The 21,425-nt window shown below is 35.5% G+C and overlaps 1 protein-coding gene across 3 annotated transcripts in view; it reads left to right on the top strand.

Annotated features, from left to right (window-relative positions):
* Positions 1–2,951: 2,951 nt before the first annotated feature.
* plekhg5a (pleckstrin homology domain containing, family G (with RhoGef domain) member 5a) overlaps positions 2,952–21,425 on the top strand; it is a 70,727-nt gene continuing 52,253 nt past the window's right edge. For 2 of the 3 annotated variants that reach the window (XM_056468016.1, XM_056468015.1), the window contains exons 1-2: positions 8,524–8,793; positions 14,629–14,708. In XM_056468016.1, coding sequence (XP_056323991.1) covers positions 8,673–8,793; positions 14,629–14,708 — 201 coding nt within the window. In that variant the 5' untranslated portion in view covers positions 8,524–8,672. Of the gene's footprint in view, positions 3,092–8,523; positions 8,794–14,628; positions 14,709–21,425 lie in introns of those variants that run through there. The other variant, XM_056468017.1, reaches the window with a different exon arrangement.

The raw sequence follows: 21,425 nt of genomic DNA, 5'->3' as shown, positions 1-21,425 counted from the left end.
AGTCAGGTGATAAGGCTTAAAACCAGATTCGCCCTCCCCCTAAAATGTCGCACAGACCCGGGTTTATAAAAGCATAGTTGTTGTCAAGCCCGAATGGATTAAGGATTTGTCACACCTGATAAGAGTGATCCTCTACACGTTGATGGGATCTGCTCCAAAACAACACGCATAGATCATCCAGACCATGACATTCAGGGCACCAGTCGAAAACATCATGTCCACCTCAAAGGTCCAGACACCTTCAGTATTTTCACATTCCATCCACATGATTCACTGTCTATAGAAGGACAATTGTGATGGATGGCAAATGACTGAGTTGCACAACAGCGACGGATCTTTTCTCCAGATGCAGTGTGTCAGGAACAGCTCAAATAACCCAAATAGTAGTAACAGTGGGTATTAGTGTAGATAATCAAGACGGTCTGAGTTAGTGTGGTTTCTGTACAAGGTGTTTAATATAGAGGAGACGGGGGGAGAAAGAGCTGCAGTGGGTTAATACTCCACATATGGCTGGCTTGGCAAGCCAGCAACAGGTTTGCTTGTATTTAAGAGATGAAAAGAAATGGGGGAAGGCTGAGAAGAGAAGCCTCTATTCATTTACTTCACTTTTTGGAACAGAGACTCTACATATTTTTAAAGAAAGGCAGTTTTATGATTGATTATGAGAATTTAAAACATTTAACAGCTGATTGTGATGTATGTAAATAAAGAGCATATGTGTCCAGTGTATGCTACAGCACATGCATCACATGTAATATTTTAAAGGTAGAGTGAACCGAAAGTTGCTGAGACTTTTATTCCAGTATGTTGATGTATTTCCAACTGAAATGGAATATTTAGTAGGGGGCGGGACTTTCTTTTTGCATCATTCCCTTATAGCAAGCTAATGGTAAGAGGGGCGAAGTTAGCTGAAGCCGTCAAACTGACTTCAACTGAGAACCATCAGTCAAAATGTGGAAGCAAATGGTCAGACTTTGATTACCAAACAAAAATAAAATGTGGATTTGCACTAATTAAATATTCACCTAAAGAATAACCACATGCACTAGCAAAATAAACATAAATTGTGATTTCACATGGCCTTTAAACTTTTAATTAAGATTGTTAACTCAAAAATAAAAAAAATCCACGTTGTATGTCCAAATTTGTAATATTCCAAAAGTTGTAGGGAAGATGTGCCCGGATTACCTACTACTTCTAAATTGTGCACCCAATGTACACTTTACTATCACATGTGGCTGCACACAGAATTTATGAGATAGAGATGCATATTTGTTGAATGTTGATGGTATATTTCAAACATTGCAATTGACTTTCTATTAATAAAAAAACACATATTTGAAGCACAATAATACACTAATTAAAATTATTTTGTTGTTTGTTCAAATTACTTATTTAAAATGAGCTGAAAAAACACAATTCTAGAGATTATTTTGGGACAGATTATTTTTTTTATATTCAAACCACTTAATTTTGATAAGGTAACTTATTTACCTTGATTTGTGTTGAGACAACATAATTGAAATGCATGGAAACCAGCATTTGTACACTGTAGTTTCACTATATACAGCTAATTTTCGATTCTTACAAGCTGTCAAAACAAAAGTTTTGGTTCCAACACTTATTCTCAGATGCTGATAATTTACAAAATTCCTAATATTGGTAAATATAACAATGTAGACATTCATTAATTTTCTTGTCGGCTTAGTCCTTTTATTAATCTGGGGTCGCCACAGCAGAATGAACCGCCAACTTATCCAGCATTTGTTTTACGCAGCGGATGCCCTTCCAGCCGCAACCCATCTTTGGGAAACAATGTAGACATTGGTTCAAATTTGATAGCACTTAAAAAACAACATATATAGACAAATAATTAATATTTGTGAATTTGGCGAATGTACTGTACATTAAACCATGGAAATCACAAAGAGCCTTTTTACATTTACAGGGTTTTTAGAAGTCAACATAGTAACTACAATACATTTTTTTGCAGCCACATTTGCTCCGAAAGCAAGAGAAATATCCATGAATTTCTAGGAGTGTTTTAGAAACATTACTGCAATGTTAGCTAGAAGGCTAAATTAATGCCAATGGACTATCACATTATAATAAACGTACATCATATTTTAAAAACTCAATATATAAAAAAAAATTATAATTAGACACACTTTACATCACAGTCTCTGAAAACAGTCCATGGCATGGCACAACAAAAGATATCTGAAATGTCTTTTAGAGATGTTTAATGGCAACAGCTTGCTTTTTTGGACAAGTAGCCTATTGTATTCTTATTAAAGACTGAATTATACCATGATACTGAACCATATTTACCACTTGGACAAAATCACACCAACTGATTCTAATAATGTTTCTACTGTATGTTAAATGTCCAAACAGTGGTAGGAGAGAAGAGTAAATGTAGCCCTTTGTCTTTAAATATAGAATCAGAAAGGTAAAATTAAATGTTAGATTGCCAAAAGACTGGAGACAGAGAGGGATGTTTACAGCAGGTGAGACACAATATTAGTGGGACAAGGAGACAACTCGTGAAGAACATGTCTGCTCTTTTAAGCATGACACAAAGCAGTGTATGCTAAAAATAAGCCATGTTGACTTTGAAAGAGGATATGCAATGTAATGTTCTTACAACGCGATTCAATAAGATTCAGTAAACCTCGAGGCCAGAAAGGAAACAAAAACTTCGTGCGTCAACGACACAGTCAACAGGTCCTTTTGTGTCTCCGCAGCGCACGCAAGGTGAAGCTCATTAGACGTCAATCAAGCATAGGATATTACAACGAAACCTTATAGCTATGCAGTGTGTACTATACGTGAAATAAGCATGTCAGTAATATCAAAGTTAGTTGGTGAAGTGTGTGGCGCTTGTGTTTTTGGAGGTCTGCCAGCAGCGCGTCAGAGCTCATGTCTGCTGTACTGCTGCTGATCCTCGCGGTGTGGTCGAATCTCATCACTGAGAACAACACATGAAGACGGAGGACTTAGAAATTAACTCATGGTTAACAATAACAGCACATCATGCATCGATACGGATCGCCACCAAAGAGCTGGCTTGGACTTCGTTTGCGTCTTTGTAAGTGCCATTGCGTTTTATGTGGTAAAATAAGACGTTTGAAGTGTACTGTACCTGTAATTCTGCGCATTTTCTGTTTGGTGATAATGATGACAGCTGGTGTTAAAACGACGTTGTGACGAGAGAAGTTTGTGGATGTATCTCAAAGTGATAGTTTATCGTGAATTCTGGCTTTATTTACTTAAACTCACGTCCAAAGTTTTACATTTCATCTGAATGAATGGCTACAAATGTCAAGCTTAAAACAGAGTGCAAAATCATCGTGGAGGAATTATAAAATTAGCTTTAACCACTTGTGGATTTTGTAAGTCTCCAAAAGTCATATTAAAAAGTGTTAGGTGATTAATTTGTTCAAAAGTGACAATCAGCCATTTAAAATGCCACGAAATATTTCTATTTTTAATAATTCTGTTTTTGTGGACTTTCTGTTAATGAAACAATGGTATAATACATTAAGCAGCATGACAACAACAATAATGATAAAATGTAATAATACCAATAATAAAATTTCTGAGCAAACAACAAATCAGCAATTAGACCGAGTTTAAAAACGTAAAATTCCTTCATATTAATTCAGTACTTCATTTTTTGTCTTAATTTTTTTATACTAAATAAATGACAAATAATAGCAAATAAATATCAAATGATAAAACAAATAAAAATGATAAAATAAAAAATAGTGATAATAAAATATAATATAAATTAATAAATAATATATCAAAATAAATATCTATGCAAAAGTTATCAGTTTATCGTTTCATGAAAAATATTTTTTATAATTTTTTCATATTAAATAACTGATTAATTTCTAAATGAATATATGTACAATATGCATGCATAACTGTATGTACAGTTTGTGTGTATGTATATAAGCAAAACCCATGTTTGTTTGTGCAGGATTATTTCCCTTTTTGGCAGTTTAAATCCAGATTGTCTGCCACACTTGATCTTAGCTTTTCTCATTCCACTGAATTAGGTTTGGACTAAATTGTGTTTACGTTGTGACAGGTAGACAGACAGCTCTGTGGTTTACCTCTCCACTGGCTTATCATAAGGAAATGTGATCCACTCTGAGTCAACAGTCAACAGCTCTGCTTTAACAGCTGCAAGAGTGGATTTAGTTTTGGGGAAAAAAGGTGGAAAAAGTATTCACAAATATGTTGACATGGTGATGCACTGATAAGAAATAGTTTAGTAAATCTGTTTATCTCAAAAATGGTTCGACTTGAAGATTTTTGAGTAAGTGAGAAGTGATTCCAATTCATAGATATCAACAATTATGATTTCAATGTGGTTCACGTTATTACATTACAATCAAAAGCATCATACAATCAAATTGCCTTTAAAATGCCTTAACCCTTTCTCACTAAACAAACTCAATGTGCAACATTTCAGCAAAATCGACCACAATATCATTATTTTATATTCTTTTCAGCTACGCAAATAGTTTGAAATCCTTATAAAAAATAGCTTGACAGTGGAAACAAAGTGCTTCTTCCAACCAAAGGAAATTCCTCTTATGTTCTGTCTGTGAGGTCCAGGGCCACGGTTATTAAATTCAGACTTCAAACTAACAAACGGGGCTTTTATGAAGCTCACAGTTTATCAGTGAAGTCACTGAGTGAAATTTATTAAAATAATGTCAAATAGAGTATAAGCTTTTGAATTTATGATGAAGAACACCAATAATACAGACCTGTTTACTTGATTTCCAATGGGAGCTGTTGCATGGAAGTGTCTTGGCTATTTGAGAAGTGTCACTTGGTTGACTAATTTGCCATCTAGACTCCAAACCAAGCCCATTACTGCTTTCGGGTCGACTGGCCTGTTTGCCATGTGCACGGCTGTCCTAATGCTAGTGTTTTAAACATAGATAAACAGTGTCAGGAGAATCACAGATCAGAGGATTAGCCCAGTTATTATAATTGACTGTAGTAGCTGTCACACCGCACTGTTCTTTCATGTTTGGCCAACATGCTGGTGGAAACATATGGTTTTCATGCTGGGTATCATGAGCTGAAGATAGCAGGATGAACAGCCAAACGCAATGCTGCAAACAAAGGCTGGGTGTGGTATTTCATGATCATCCACTTTCAAACAAATGAGTATGCTTGTATATTAAAACTCTCTCATTAAAAATGCTAATGCCTAATCAAATGCAGATGGGCAGTGGGTGTATGTTGAAATAAGTTAAATATATGAAAAACTATCTTTTTAAAAGTACATATTTCATATTTTGATTTGTGTTTTTATAAAAATAAGTAAAGTCCTTTATTTGTGTACCACAACACAACAAACTGAGTATTCCTTGTGCTAACTTGTTAGACTAATGAAAACAAACAAAATTCATTAGATTTTGAAATGGTGGAAGTGTTTCATATTTTTAAATACATTTTCAAAAAGTATATATATTTATACAACAGTTCTGCCTGGTTCTCGAATGCGATTGGCTGATAGCCGAGCAATATTCTGCAATATCAGAACTTGTACAGCCTCTTTACCCGTCTGTATTACTCCATCCACAAACGTAGTGACAGCAGATCAATAAACTTACTACAGTTTGACAAATATTGTAGCTGTTGGACAACATAATGTACTTTTGAGGCTTTTTTAAAATTTAGATTGCAGCTATGCAATTTTTTATAAGGATAGTGCCTGTTTAAAATATTTATAATTTCGGAGATACAGCACGTCAGCATCAATCAGCCTGTCATACTGATCAGAACAAAGATGGTTGACACTCTGCTACAAGATGGCAACAGAGACCACATAATAATCCCTTAAGTGACTTTCTAAGTTGATCTCTCTCTCTCTCTCTCTCTCTCTCTCTCTCTCTCTCTCTCTCTCGTATATGTAGTGCTGTATTAATACCATATTCTGGTAGTGTTTCTGGTAGTGTTTACTTTGACTTTTGGGGTTAATTATTGTCATATCCCGATTGCAACAGAGAAATCCTGGGAAATGTCTCTAGACTGATGGCATTTCATGTCGTTCAGCCTTATAATTTTAAAATGTGAGCAAAATCACCTGTTTTGTTGTCACTTTAGACATTACGAGAATCGTTCAAATACTAGCTTTAAAGTGATGTTTGTGAAGTATTAATGGTTTCTGCTGTTCTGACGTCAGCTGCAAATGTGAATGAATGGTGGAAGGAAATCTGAAGGATTTTTAGACTTTTTTTTATATACACGATTATGCCTTTGAACTGTTGTATAAAAGCAATATCACACTTGTAGCAATGCAATATGGCTGTATATCGTCACTGGTGGGACACTAACAGTGTTGCCAGATTGGGTGGTTTTGAAATTGATTGTGCAATTGATTGTGCAATTTGAATCATAACTTTTATATGCAACTTATTCAAGAAAACATAACGGTGTGCTCTTACTCCGTTCAGTTAGTTGTGACCAGTGCATAGGACAAACCGCAAGAGGAGGCGAAGGAAAATTTTATTAAAATCGGACTCCCTGGACAAATCTGGCTTTCCTTCGCATGCACGCGCATCACACAGCACCTGCAGTTAAACTCACAGCGGTTTATCATGACACTTTTATCGATAATTTTTTCCACAATTGACAGCAAGAACAAACATAGAAGTGTTGTCTGTACCTAATTAAGTTCAAAAGAATTTAAAACGCCAAATAGGCTGAATTTATACCCCGTTTAGAAAGTAAAACATACTTTAACATTAAGTGCAGTGTGTGGGTGAGAGGGGGCAGTGTTTTGATGAGATCTGGTTATGTTGTGGTTCTGTGCTTTCTGCTGGTGGGGGTTGCTTTTTGGTTAAAAATGATCACAGTTAAAGTAACTAGGTTAATTTAGATTTAAATAAAATATTCAACTAATATTTTGGGTGGTTTTTTTTGTGCATTTTGGCAGGCTTTGGATGGCTTTTAGGCTGGAAAAACTCTGCTATGTATCTTTTTTTTTTTTTTAACAAATATTTATTTGAACAGAGACAAATAAATATAATTCTAAGAGCTATATATTGTAGTGTGCAAATAATTTCTTTATAAATGATTGAATCAGGTATATTTATTTTAGAAAACTATTAAAATAACTTAAAAAAATATATATGTATTTTATACGAACATAAAATGTATTGATTTCTTGTCATTAACTGACTTCTAAAGTGTGATTTGTTTGTTTTATAAAAATATATGGCAGATTCAAATAAATTAAAGAATATTTATAATAACTATGGAGACATTTTAAATTGTGTTTAATGTTTTAATTTGTCTGATGCATTGTAATGTCTTGAATCATCCCCATTAAATTGCTTTCATAGTCAGAGTATATGTGACTAATTTTACTAATCATTTAACTAATTTTGACTAATTTGACTTTACACGAGTATATGTTAACCAGAGTATATGTGACTAATTTTACTAATCATTTAACTAATTCTGACTAATTTGAGTATACATGAGTATATGTTAACCACAGTATATGTGTCTAATTCGACTAAATCAATTAACACATACAGAAAATATTTTTGATTGACCCTCAGCATTTTATTCATCTGCTTTTGTGTGTTCAAAATCATGAGTGAACTTTTATTTCCCAAGTCAAACACAAGCTACAGTGCAAAATGCATCAGAAACGAAACCGTTCTAACCACTTGATGAAAAAATTTGACTGTAATTACTTAATGTAATAAAAGCCAGATAAAACAAGCTGCGAATATAAAAGACATTGTGTACAGCAGCTCACAGAGGGAAATGTCTAGGTGCAGATCAAAAGAGCTTTGTTGTTTGTACATGTCCCAGTGAATGATTAAGCTGACATAGTCTGAGACTGCGGCGCATTGGCTTGACTGCCACTGGAAGCCTGGTCATTAAAACTAACCCCTGCACGTCACACTGCTCCAAATCACTACCATATGGCTGGAAATGTTGGATCCCAACAGCTAAGACTCTCCCATGCTACTCTCTAATTTGTCAAGCAAAATTAGAAATTGTGGGGGTTCTAGAGGGAACTCGTGAACTTCTTGCAGTTATTCTCTTAATCTTCATCTTAACCCTTTCACACTTACAGTATAGTCATTCAGCTTTTCCAGTATTTCATTGTACATTACTTCAGACGGTGGCTTGAGTGTCTATAAACGACATGATTTCTACTTCATTGCTCTCTATACTGTAACTTCTGACGTGCTGCACAGAGATTGTGGGCTGCAAGTAGGTGGACATCTCAAAAGGCAGCTTTGTATTTGTTGTCATTCTGAAAAGTCACAGGTCCAACTCTCTCTCAAATCCCAGCATGCACTTCATATGTGGATGAATGCATCGCTTGTCTGGTGTGCTGTGTGGGTCAAGCCCCCCCTCCTCCTCCTCTTTTTCCCCCTTCACAAACTGGTTCACAAAGTCCAATCCAGCCTGCCTGGAAACTTTTAGAAATCCAGTATTCTGAGAAGTTTTCTCCACAAGAGAACTCCCTTCAGGTTTCGTACTTCGGTTAGATTGTGAGAGCATGTAGAGAAATTTTATTTTGAAGATTCTTGTGAAGAAGAAGGTGTGAAGAACATTGTCTGAAGTGAGATGTGGCATTAGATTTATTGGATGCGCTTGGATTGTGAGGCACGATGTTCTATTGGCGAAGGCATGGCTCTTATGAACTGGAAACTCTGCCATGTGCACAGAGCAAGTTTGGGGTGGAGAAGTACACCTGGACTTCCCTCATGGACATCACCCAGAAGGCTTGTGGTAAGAGATTTTAACTGACCCTGAAGAGTGGTGGGAGACAGTTTGGGTGAATTATCTATACATTTACAGGCCATCTGAGAGTTTTTCGGTTGTTGGTTTATGATGCTAAAATTTTTTTATAAAATATACACCGTAAAAAGCGATTAGTTGACTTCAAAAAGCGAGTAAACCTGTTACTTTTAAAGTGGTAAGTTGAATTTACTTCAAAAAGATTAATTAATATGTTGCTTTTAAAGCGATTAGTTGACTACTTCAAAAAGTGAGTACACTTGTTGCTTTTAAAATGATTAGTTGACTTCGAAAAAGTGAATTAATCCATTGCTTTTAAAGCGATTAGTTGACCTTACTTCAAAAAGTTAGTAACCTGTTTCTTTTAAAGAAAGTAGTTGACTTCAAAAAAGAGAATAAATCTGTTGCTTTAAATTAAGTGAACCTAATAGTTACAGGTTAAAATGGTTTAAAGTAAAGTAACTAATCATTTTTTACACTGGGATAATGCCATGTTTCCTCTAAATATGTTTTTTACTGATTGGCTGGTGGAAGATTGTGAGATTGTTCTCAGAGGGTCAATTTCCCCAAAGATGAAAATGTTGTAATCATATATTCACTCTCATTTTATTCTGACATGACTGTCTTTCTTCTGTGAAAACCCAAATCAGATCTTTAGCAAAATCATTTAACATGCAACCTTCCAATTAATGAAAATGAATTGAGGACAATTGTTGTCAAGCTTTTAAATGGAACGAAATATATCATATAAGCAAAGTCTAAACAACGTCTCCACAACATTCCAAATTTTAGAAAGTTTTAGTTGCATAGACCATTTTGAGGAATGTAAACCATAACAATGGTCCTAAAGTGTTTTCTGTTTTACATTTTTAATTTCCAAAGCTTCCGAAATTCCAAAAAGAGCCACATATTGATAAGCTAATGTTATGATAGCTGTTTTAACATGAAAATATGATTGAATTGCCTCTTGTTACAGTTATCAAATAGTATGATAACAAGCAGGAAATGTTTATCAATTGGACCTATGACATCACATTGAAATGGTCTACAACCTGTATTTTACCATTCATTTTGGCTTTAACAGTTTATTGATAACTAGCATAATCAAAGAACATTTAACTAGGCTCTGTAAAAACTTTTGTATGGCCTACAGTCAAAAATTTTATATTAGAGCCATGGCTGTGGCAAGTCGGCAATACTCTGTCTAAAATAAATCTATTTCTCTTATTAACAAACATTAAGCACAATTACCCAGGCACAGCATTGTATTAGATTTGAGCAATTATGAACAAAACATGGAGAAACAGCCACCCGCGGCATCAAGTTCGGAATCAGAGAAGTCAGAGTGTACTGTGGCGAACCGCGGTTAGTCATGCCATTTTGTTCTCTGAGACGTGCATTTCTAAAGGCCTGTATATGTACAAATATTGTCATTTATCTTTGTCATTCTCAGTAATGTGTATATATAAAAAATCTACTCTGAGCTATTCCATTTAATACAAGTGGATGATGACTAGGTGCTGTCAAGCCTTTTGACAGAAATTGGTAATGAAAACAAAATCTAAAAAAAAGATTTTCGTTTTATTTTAGTCATGTTTGAGGAATTGGCTGACATTTATTAGCTCAAAAGCTGGTCTAAAAAATCTTTGTTCACTATACTCACCACTAACAAAAGTGGAAAGGACCACTAACAAAATATATTCTGCTATAAATAACTTTATTTTATGTTCCATGGGAAAAAGTAAGACATATAGGTTTTGAGAGGCACAAGGGGGAATATGCGTATAACAACAGAAATATGGGTGAACTTTTCCTATCCACCCAAATCTAGTAAAAGTTTGTTCTCAGAGGGCCTATAGTTTGCCCAAAATGTTATTTTTATCATTGTTTACTCACCCTCATGTCATTCTTGCATGACTGGCTTTTTTACTATGGATAACAAAATTCGATTTAGCAAAATATACAAGCTATGCTCTCTTTTTTTATATAATGAAAGTGGATGGAAACTCATTATTGTCAAGATTTTTTTTTAAAAAAAGGACAACAATTATTCTTAAGTATCATCAAAAAATCCTCATGCACAGTTTTTCAGACCTTTCATCATACAGCCGTTTTCATTGAGAAATAAACTGAAAAGTATTTATGTGAACATTTTGGCACCATATACTTTTATTATATTAAAAAGACCAAAAACATTCTATAATAAATACTTTTTTTTTTGCAATCCCTGCAGGAGTAAGCTCTATAGGTGTTGCTATTTATTTTTGTATGAGCTATGGCTTTACACTTAATTCTTTTGACTTTTTGTGTGGAGAATCATATGTTTGCTTTCTACTGAGTACCCAGATATTTTTAGGGACCGCTGTGACACCAAAGTGCAGATGGAGAGTGAGTTTTAGCTTGTCCATACTACCAATATTGTTTGATCTCTGTGCTAATGCCCTAATTAGGACCCGCTGAGAATGACTTTTGCCCTGGAAGTAATCTGTCTGTCACTCTATCCCTCTTTCTCCATGCAGTCAAGCAAATTACTTTTTAGTAATTAAATCTTTAGATGCTTTTAAAGTTTGAGATTAAAAAATTATGAAGGAGTTGTGTCAAGAAGTACCCTTAACCTCTAGAGGCACCAAATTGAACTGCGGAAATGACTGTTTTCATGCGGGTTTCCCAAACTTTTCTATTTATGGTTGCATAAGCAGTCTGTGCCTTCTCAAACTTGCAGCATCAGTTGAGCCAGTGCTGCTATGTCGGGTTCTGAGAGCTAATCTCATTTAAGCCTCAGATGCAAGAGGATTAGTTATCCAGGAATAAAGAATCAATGACAACTCTGCTTCCAGAGCTGGTAATGTTTTGACATTCTCAGACTTTCAGAATCATACAACTGGCATCCATGGCATCAGCTTGGTGTTCCTCCAGTGGAGGCAAAAGGAAACGAGTATTACATCAAATATTTCCGTTCTAGCACTTGAGACAGTAGATGTGCTTCACGCTCCTCAGGAACTTCAGCAAACGACTGGGTAAACAGAGGGGCATGAAAAACAGATCCTGGCATTCTGCACATTCCTCACATAGAGGATTTCTTAGGAGGTGCCCTCTGCCTCTCTGACTAAACAAGGAGAAATGGAGTATTCTTTATGGAGGCGAGTATGGAGATGGAATGCTTACAGTGTTGGAGGATAATATCTATAGTTTAGCTTGGACTGTGTGATGATATTATGCTTTCAGGATGTTGGATTGATGAAGTAACTGCTTTGATGAAGTAACAGGCAATATCATTATATTTACCATCATAGTACCATGATATTTACCTTGTGTTTATGAATATGGCAAACATTCACAACAATTTAAAATGTGCATTTCGTCAAATTTGAACACTTATGTTGTTGTTTTTTTTATTTGTTATTTATTTATTTCTTGTCATTTCATAATTTTACACTTATTAGATCGGATTTCTTTTATTCTTAAACTATGAAACTCCATTTTTAAAGTATAATTGCAGTTTTAATAAGAACTGTTTAAGAAACAGACTGACTTTCTCAGGTATGATGTTTTTCCACCACAACCATGTTGGTCTTCACTTTTGAATCATTTTATACAAAGTGTGATGATTTCTATTAAAGCACAATTAGTGGTTTAGTTATGGTGCAAATGAAATGTTTTCATATCCGTTCAGCTGTGGAAAATACAAATAATGTACAGTGGAGCTTTCTTAGTGAATTAATGTTATATTTTTTCAAAAGGTTCATATAAGAGATGGCTGTTGCTTGCAATTATCATCACTGCAATGCAGATCTGCCAATATTTTGAAAGAAATTAGTCTGAATAAGGTTGTTTCTCAGCAAGATGTGATGTCTTTTCTCTATAACATATTCCAAAGTCAGATTTGGTTTCTACAGTTGTGTGTGTGTAAACATCAACTGCTTATTTTGACCAGTTGTGAGGTGAGGCAGTATTATGAGAATAAAATTGATGAAAAATCATGTATTTTTTCACATGAAAACCTGTGGGTTTCTAGGTAAGAGGAATATCACTGCCCTCACTGAAAGGAAAATCAGCTAGTCTGCCAGCAAACTTGTAATGTCTGGAAATCTCAGATTTCCGCCAACGTTTTTCGTTCTGTCTGTTTTTTTGCTCCTTTTCCTCTTTCTTTTCCTTTTTGTGTTATTGTCGATCCTTCAGTTTTCGGTCAATCCTTCCCTCAGGAAGAATTATTTATTGAGATTATTTTATAACCACTCCTGGTGCCTTGGTAGTTACTTGTCTTTATGGACCTGACAGCTGGAATGAAAGAAAGTATGCCACGGCTAGCTCAAGTTGTTTATGTTATAAAGTCAAATATACAATGTATCATGCAATTTAGTAGTTAAGCATACTGCATCACTAACTCTTCTTTGTGGCTCTCAGTTATTGATAATTTTTTTTCTCCCTTTCCTTCATGCAGTACAGTATCCCCCCAGCTGCCTCATCTTTTGCAGTCCTGTATTGCTGTTATGTCTTTTGGCTCATTCCCAAGGACATATCCCCACAGGCACTGTGTTCAGTCCCTTAATAGTAACCTAGTACAAATGTCTCAATCACATTTATCTCTTTATTTATCTTCTTTAGATTACCACAGGCTACTTGATTCTTTCACTGAAAGCTGTTCAGCCCTAAAAAAGAGTTTTGTTTTGTATTTCGAATGGTTTAGTTGGTTTAATGCAAAATGTGCACCAGAGACAACCTAGTAGGAGCTGTGTGAGTAAAAATCCTCCTGGCCTCAAGAGGTGAACTAGTGAATGATGCTACACGCTTTGTTTCTTCTTTGTTTTTTTTGTGCGCTTTGCTGTATGACATTCTGCAAGACTAATTTGATTGGTGACAGCTCAACATACTTTCAAATCGTTCTTACTGTGCTTTTATTTCATAAACCAATCCATCTGTGCCGCACTGCTTTGTCAAACACACCTTTTAGTTCAAAGTGTGTTTAGAGAGGTTTGAATAGAACCAGAGGGCTTAAATTGGTGCCGTGACCCGGTGCTGGACACTAGTGACTGATGCTAGAGGCTGTGATCTTTAGCATCTTTTTTTGGTGCTTAATTTGGTCACATTGGTGCTATGACACAGATGGAAACATGAGGTACAGGGGGATAAGTGTAGTAAAGAACAGCTAGCAATTGTCTGAGCAAACCTCACTTCCCTGGCTTCAAGAGGCACATTTGAAACTGTGAGTGTAATTGAGGCCAGTTTGTAAGAGCTTTGTGGGCAAGAAGATTTCAAAATCTGCAAATAATGTTACCACAAACCTTATTTACTCATAAACCCAAAAGCTGTATTATAAAAATGAAATCAGTAGGAAATTCACAAGGGAACCCACAGCCTTCATGCACTGTCACATTTAGCATTGTCTAGTGAATTTCTGTGGTCAAAATACAATCATTTCACTGGGAACCCAAACAGACTAAAATTACACAGACTCATCTGAGAGTGAAAGTTTTCCCCACACAGATTTCGCAGCGGGTTCAAGTTGGTCTCATGAATTGGCAAAAAGCGAGTGGAAGACTTGTAAGTTGTAAACAACACCACTACTGATAATGACAATGGGTTTTTATTTTTTTTGTCAGAGAAAGTTTAAGTGACAGTACCTAGCAAACAATTTTGTGTTTAATAGATGTCTGATAGACATCTAAATGTAGATTGACCAAAATTTTGCCTTGTTTTAGCCAAGATGACTATGTTTAGACCTCTATTAGACCTGCTTTATGAACAAAAAAAGTTTGCTGGGTACTTTTAGAGTTTGGCCTACACACACTTATAGTTGACCTTTAACCTCTATTTGTGTTGTTTCAGGTGAGAAACCTGCACAGGAAGAGAAACCCGGCATCTTGTGTCAGCATCCCAACTGTCCCGAACGGCGGCCTGCATCCAAGGTAAGCTATCAGAATGTGTTACAAGGGAAGCCCTGCAGGTGCGACACAAACTGGAAAATGTACACCTCTTCGTGTTTTTGTGGACAGAAAAATCCAAAGTATGCCAATTGCATTTATCCCTTGGAATATTCCAGCACAATTAGAATTTGTCAGCGTGTGTGCTTGGGGAACTGTCAGGAAAAACAAACGTTTTGTTTGTCTTTGTGCTGTTGAAAGTTCAGAGGCGAGAGAACGGATGTGATGTTATAGGTGGCATTTCACAAGCATTCTCCTGGGAGTCTGGGCATGCGGGCATGGAAAACAGAGATTACTGCTACCATGTACTATAGGGTATATGAGGCTGTTCGCACACAAAACACAACATGTTTCTCCCTTCCTGTCTTTCTCTCTCTTCTTATTCTTCTCTGTTAAAATACAATACATCTATTCTAGTGATATTTTTTTGATTGCATTTTATTGTCATGGGTTCACTGCCAAACTGGTTTGACTTAAGAGCCAGTGTTTTTCCCCCAGTGTCCCTCCTCTTTTAAAGATCAGTCACTCCCTTTTTTTTCTCTCATTGGCAAACCTTGTGCCTATTCATTACACACACTTTCCACTTTTGTATTTTAACAGGTGTTCCTTTACCTATAAAATCATCAATTACAATGCAGCCACAGTAATATGAATACATTTGCGTTGGTCTTCAGGTTGGAAACAAACTGTCTGGATTGACTGTATGCAAGGAACTTTTAAGCCAGCTGGAAAATGTCTGGTCAAACGTCACTTGTTTGCATGGATCTTCAGGTTCCTGATGCAGCTTTAACAGTATTAACAGTGATACTAATTTAGTCAAATGCACAGGCCTAGCAATCACTATCAAAACTACAGTAAGCACTGTTGTGTTCAGAAGCAACATTCATCAGTGACACAATATTAATGCTTTATTATATATATTTATTATTATACACTTTTTTTATATTTCAATTTTATATTTGTCATTTAAACTTATTATATAGTTTATTCCTGCCTTGGTTTGCAGGAAAGATACAAAATAAAATAGTTAATAAAAAATAATTTAATTTTGTTTCATTTTAATTACCAATTTCTTTGTAAACATATTACAAAAATGCAATACTTTTACACACAATAATAAACAAAAAAAAATCAAACTGCCGATTTAAACTTAGCAAAAGCTAAAACTGTGAATCTGCAGTTATTTTGTTACTTGAATGTTAACTGAAGGTTAATAAAGATGTCAAATGTATTATATTTATAATTTATATTTATTTTTATATATATAATTGAAACTTTAATCTGTATAGTTATTTTCAAGGAAAATTTTCTTGTTTTCATTTCCTGTAAGTTTTTAAAACTAAACTTCAAATAAAACTAAAATACAAAAAACTATAGATTTTTTTTATGAAAAACTATAACTTCATCAAAGATGGTAAAATTACCTTGCTTTGAAAACATTTTTGTTCATTAATCACCCTTTACATCAGAAAAACCACCAATCATTTGTAAGTAATTCAGATAGTTTTACACCAGCTGACAAATGTCTTGTCGTCGATCCCTGTTGTAAGAGCAACAAATAATCTTGACTTTTAGTTGATCATTTGGAAAAGTGGCAGAAGGTAGATTTTACTGATGAATCATCTGTTGAACTGCATCCCAATCATCACAAATACTGCAGAAGGTCTATTGGAACCTGCAAATTCCTCGGCAGGGTACCCACATCAAAGTTCCTGAAAACAAAGAAAGTCAAGGTGCTCCAGGGTTGGCCAGGCCAGTCACCAGACATGAACATTATTGAGCATGTCTGGGGTAAGATAAAGGACGAGGCATTGAAGTTGAATCCAAGGAATCTTGATGAACTCTGGGAGTCCTGCAAGAACGCCATTCCAGATGACTTTATAATAAGTTATTTGAGTCATGTCAGAGATGTATGGATGCAGTCCTCCAAGCTCATGGGAGTCATACACAATATTCATTCTTTTTCCACTGCACCATGACTTTATATTCTATACTGTACATTATTTTTAAGTGACAAGACTTTCGTCTAAGAGCTTACTGTTCTAATTAAATAATTCTAAATGAAGGCATGATCATATTTTATTTTGGTAAAATAAGCATAAACTAGAGGTCTTTGTCTTTCATATAAGCCACTTCTGATACCAAATGATAAACCAGAATTTATTATTTGTTGTTCCTAAAACTTGGATAGTCGACAAGACTTTTGTCAGGTAGTGTAGTTTTAGGGCTGCACGTTCGCCTTACAGCAAGAAGGTTGCTGATTCGGCTAGGTCAGTTGGCATTTCTGTGTGGAGTTTGCATGTTCTCCCCATGTTCGCGTGGGTTTCCTCCAGATGCTCCAGTTTCGCCCACAAGTCCAAAGACATGCGCTAAAGTTGAATTGAGTAAGCTAAAATGTGTGTGAATGGGTGTGTATGGATGTTTCCCATGGGTTGCAACTGGAAGGGCATCCGCTGCGTAAAACATATGCTGGATAAGTTGGCGGTTCATTCCGCTGTGGTGACCCCAGATTAATAAAGGGACTAAGCCAAAAAGAAAATGAAAAAATGAATGAATGAATGAGTGAGTTTATAACAATGTTTATTGTTTTATCAATGCATTTTATCTTGACTTTTGAAGTAGTTCATACCTGAATAGATATTAACTGGTCAAAACATGCAGAAAATTTAGCCTGGTTTGTGAGGCTTTTATTTAGTCAGAATAGCTGGTTGAGTAGGTACAGATTAAAGTACCAAAATTTTTTTTGTGTATAAAAGAATAATTACTGGTACCAGCCTGCTTCAAACTCTGGAAAAACCCGATAAACCCTGTATAAAAGAAACTGATAAAGTTAGTTTACAGTATGTGGCGGGTGTCTGATTAATTATAGGACATCACAGTGATGTTTACTTGCCTTTTTTGCTGTCCTAAATTTCCTGTCTGCCAGTGTCCTCTGAACTTCAGCAAGCTTTTGAAAAGAGTCTCTGGGTAAACACTTCTGTTTCTAGTGCTCTCTGATCGAAGCCAGACTTAATGTACCCAAATGTTTTTATCTGAACCAGGAACACACTTCTGTCATTGCCCTTAAAATATGGAAAGATGAGAGGGACTCTTGTTTATTTGAAAAGGTTTCTGCTCAAAATGAACGGAGGAGAGTTTTCAAGTGTGCGTATGTGCGTGTTTATGTTTTGAAGACTTTGTGGCTCGTCTCTTGTGGGATACGAGCTTCATGTAGGTTTGTTCTTCCTGTCTCCAGCGAGGGGTCGAGAGGTGAAAAGACACAAAGATGATGACGATAGTTTGCTGTTGACGTTGAACTGCTCATCCTGCTAGCTAAGATTTGAAAGGTGAAGTGTGTATTTTTACAATGTTCAAGTAATCTTATCTCTGAGATGATTTTAAGTAAGCCATTCTTTTACTGAAATGTCTCAACACTTTGGCCCTGTAGTGCTTTCAAAATATTTTTCTGTTTGTTTATGCATGGAGACCAGTAACAGTGATTTAACCAATGATGTGAATTTAAAGGCGGGGCTATCTGTTTGTCTGACCAGATGTAGAGTTTAATATAGAGTTGGTCCACCATTTGCAGCTATAACATCTTCAACTCTTCTGGGAAGGCTTTTCTCAAGGTTTAGGAGTGTGTTTATGGCAATTTTGGATAATTTTTCAAGAAGGACGCTTGTGAGGTCTCGGCATGGGACGATAAACAAACCCAGGCTCATTCTGAAAACGTACCTCCACGGACGTGGAGACCGCTAAATACATCCCGGCGGCACGTTTTTCTGCAGTTTTTGTTTTCGCGAATCCGCCAGAGGTCGCCGTGTACGCTTTGGAGATCTCAAATTTCCCTTACGAGTGCCATTCGCACCTGCTGTTCTCGCGTAAACCCACCAGAGGCCGCTGTCTACTCACTTTTTGACAGACTTTCTGACTAACTGAGCGAACAATCGACTGACCCACTCTCTTCCTTCCCTAAACCCAACCAATTTTATCGATTGACCCATACACCCACTTCCCTAAACCCAACCAACACGTTTCAAAAGCAATCCAAAATAATAAAAGCCCTCGTCTGATTTATTTATTTTATTTTTTTTTCAGATTTTACCACATTCTCACCCTGCTATTCACTTGTATGTTTTATATTTTGGATTCTGTTTTTGTCTTACCTGCTTTCTGGAACCGCTCTTTACCAGTCTCGAACCCCCGTCTTCGTGGTCAACTCCTCTCTGCATGTCAAATCCGCCGACGGACGTGGCGTGCTAACGGGACAAACTGGTTGCAGCTGGAATGCCGTCCATATGGAGGTAAGCAGTCAGCTGGTAAGCGCGAAAAGGAACGGCATCACACCGCTCCGTAGTGTTCGTTTAAAAAAATGAAATGCATCCATACGTACCTCCGGCTATGTAATTCGCTGTCTCCAGAAACGTTCGCAGGGCTACGTTATCACAATGAGCCTGTGTTGACGATAACCGTTTTTAAGGTAGACTGCGGTTATAGGAAAAGTCAAGGTTTTAAAATTTTCTGTTATACGTTACTAAGGTGTATACATGTTTTTTTTCTCTAGCAGAGAATATTTCCAAAAATGGCATTTTAAATTGTTAAGAAATCTGTGTTTTTGATGAAGACAGCAGAAGTCAATGATCCATTTGAATTATTATTGATATGTTTACTGTTCAAAAATATATTAAATGTTTCTCTAAATAAAATGTATATTGTGAAAATATTGTTTAAAGATGAAAGTTTTTTTTTTTTGTTTTTTTTTCATCCAGACATTTAAAAAGAATATATCTTAGAGCAGTAATCACATGGTATTTATCCAAAGTTATCATACCGTCAGAATCACATACTGGCCCATGCTTTGCGAGGTCAGGTACTGATGTTGAATGTAAGGGCCTAGCTTGTAGTCTCTGCTTTAATTGATTCCAAAGTTGCTTTAATTGATTCCAAAATTGTTCTTTCAGGTTGAGGTCAGGACTCTGTGCTGGCCAGTCAACTTCAGTTATTTGGAGGGGTGTCCTAAATGTTTTGGCAGTGTACTGTATTAGTATAAAAAAAAATCAGCGTGGGGTTTTGGGTTTTTAATTTTCTGACAAACACAAAGTGTCATCTTTCCATTTCTGTCCCCTTTATGAGCAAATTCTATGATAAAGGCTGATTTAATGCTTTTTGATGGTGTGACAGATCATAATATAGTTCCCTCGGTTCAAACATCAGGAAGTGTGTGTGAATGTGATTTGTTCTTTCCTCTTTATTTTTAGCACCAAATAAACATTAATGAACATTTCGTGTCTATATAATCGCTCAATCGGTATTTCAACTGTGGAATGACACCAGGAATGGCAACGACATAATAACTGAATAAAAATAAGCAATAACCGAATAAAAAATATTGTACTGTACTGATTGCAGATTACATGATGAAAATTGTAGATAGTAAAGGTTACTTATTTTAGTATTACCTTAAGTATTTTGCTTATTTTAGTGTTACCTAAATGATTGCCTAATTATATGTTTGGCTGACAAAATGCCATTACTTGTCCAAAGTTATTGATGTTTTAAATATTTACTGGATAAGATGGTGACATCACAGCCATACATCACCAATGTTTAGCATAATTATGTCTTTCTTATGTTGCTAAGGGTGCTTTGCCCTGAAATTCAGAAGCGTTGATTTTATTTATTTACAGTACAGGGTATTTACATGGCCATTATACTGTACTTGTGAACAGTATTAAAAAATGAAACTAAGCAATATGACAAAGTATTATTTTAAAACTTAGTGGAGAAAATTATTTGGGAGATTTAATTGATGAAGAAGAATAATTAATATGTAGAATTAATTAGTATATGTAGACTAATATGTAATCATGCTATCCATAAAAAGGGAAGTGTAATCTGATCATGAGTATTTATTTTAAAGTTAATATACTCTAACTTTAATTAAGAGTACGTAATTGTTTGGAATCTGATTATGTAATCACATACAGTACTGTAGGAGAGGTTATTAAAACATGCAGACCTGACAGAACACGAGCTTTTGGTTGTGACTGATTGCTATCATCAACTAGAATAGAAACCTAATTTCATATATAGTTTTATATGGACCAAACCATTATTTTATTGTATATTGTTACACCTCTCAGTTATTCTTGAGGGGTGATAAAGTTTAAAAAAATAAACGGTATGAAAACAATACTACAAATATACTTTTGTTGTATGTGTAGTACTGTATATGATGAGTTTTCATTGCATCCATTACTCAGTCATTATACACAAAACCAACACGAATAGAAGGATATGTAATATTTTAACACCACGTGAGAGTATGTGTATGGATGTACATTATATGCTTAATTTATGTGTGTATGTGCTTGTGTGTGTGTGTGTGTGTGTGTGTGTGTGAAAAAGTTGCGAAACCATCCTTATCCCTTACACAAACACAGACTAAACACTGCGTGCACTATAATAAACACAGACATTAGTAGCTGACTGTAATTTGTGTTGTAAAAGATGAATGTGCTGCTTACAAAGACATTACTAAGCTGGAGCTGGACAGAGTATTATAGGTTAGCAGATGGGATAATGGTGTCTTTCTGACACTTTCTTCATGAAAACAGCAGAATGTTGCCTTGTCAAAGGTTTCTTCTTGGCTCCAAATGCTTGATTTCAGTTGGAAAAGTAGGTTAATTACTTTTCAGTGTTCAATAATATATTTAATCTGTC

This window comes from Danio aesculapii, chromosome 11 (assembly GCF_903798145.1).
Source record: "Danio aesculapii chromosome 11, fDanAes4.1, whole genome shotgun sequence".
In the NCBI taxonomy this organism is placed as follows: domain Eukaryota; kingdom Metazoa; phylum Chordata; class Actinopteri; order Cypriniformes; family Danionidae; genus Danio; species Danio aesculapii.
Note: the sequence above shows the minus strand (reverse complement) of the source record. Positions and strands in the feature narration are given on the sequence as shown.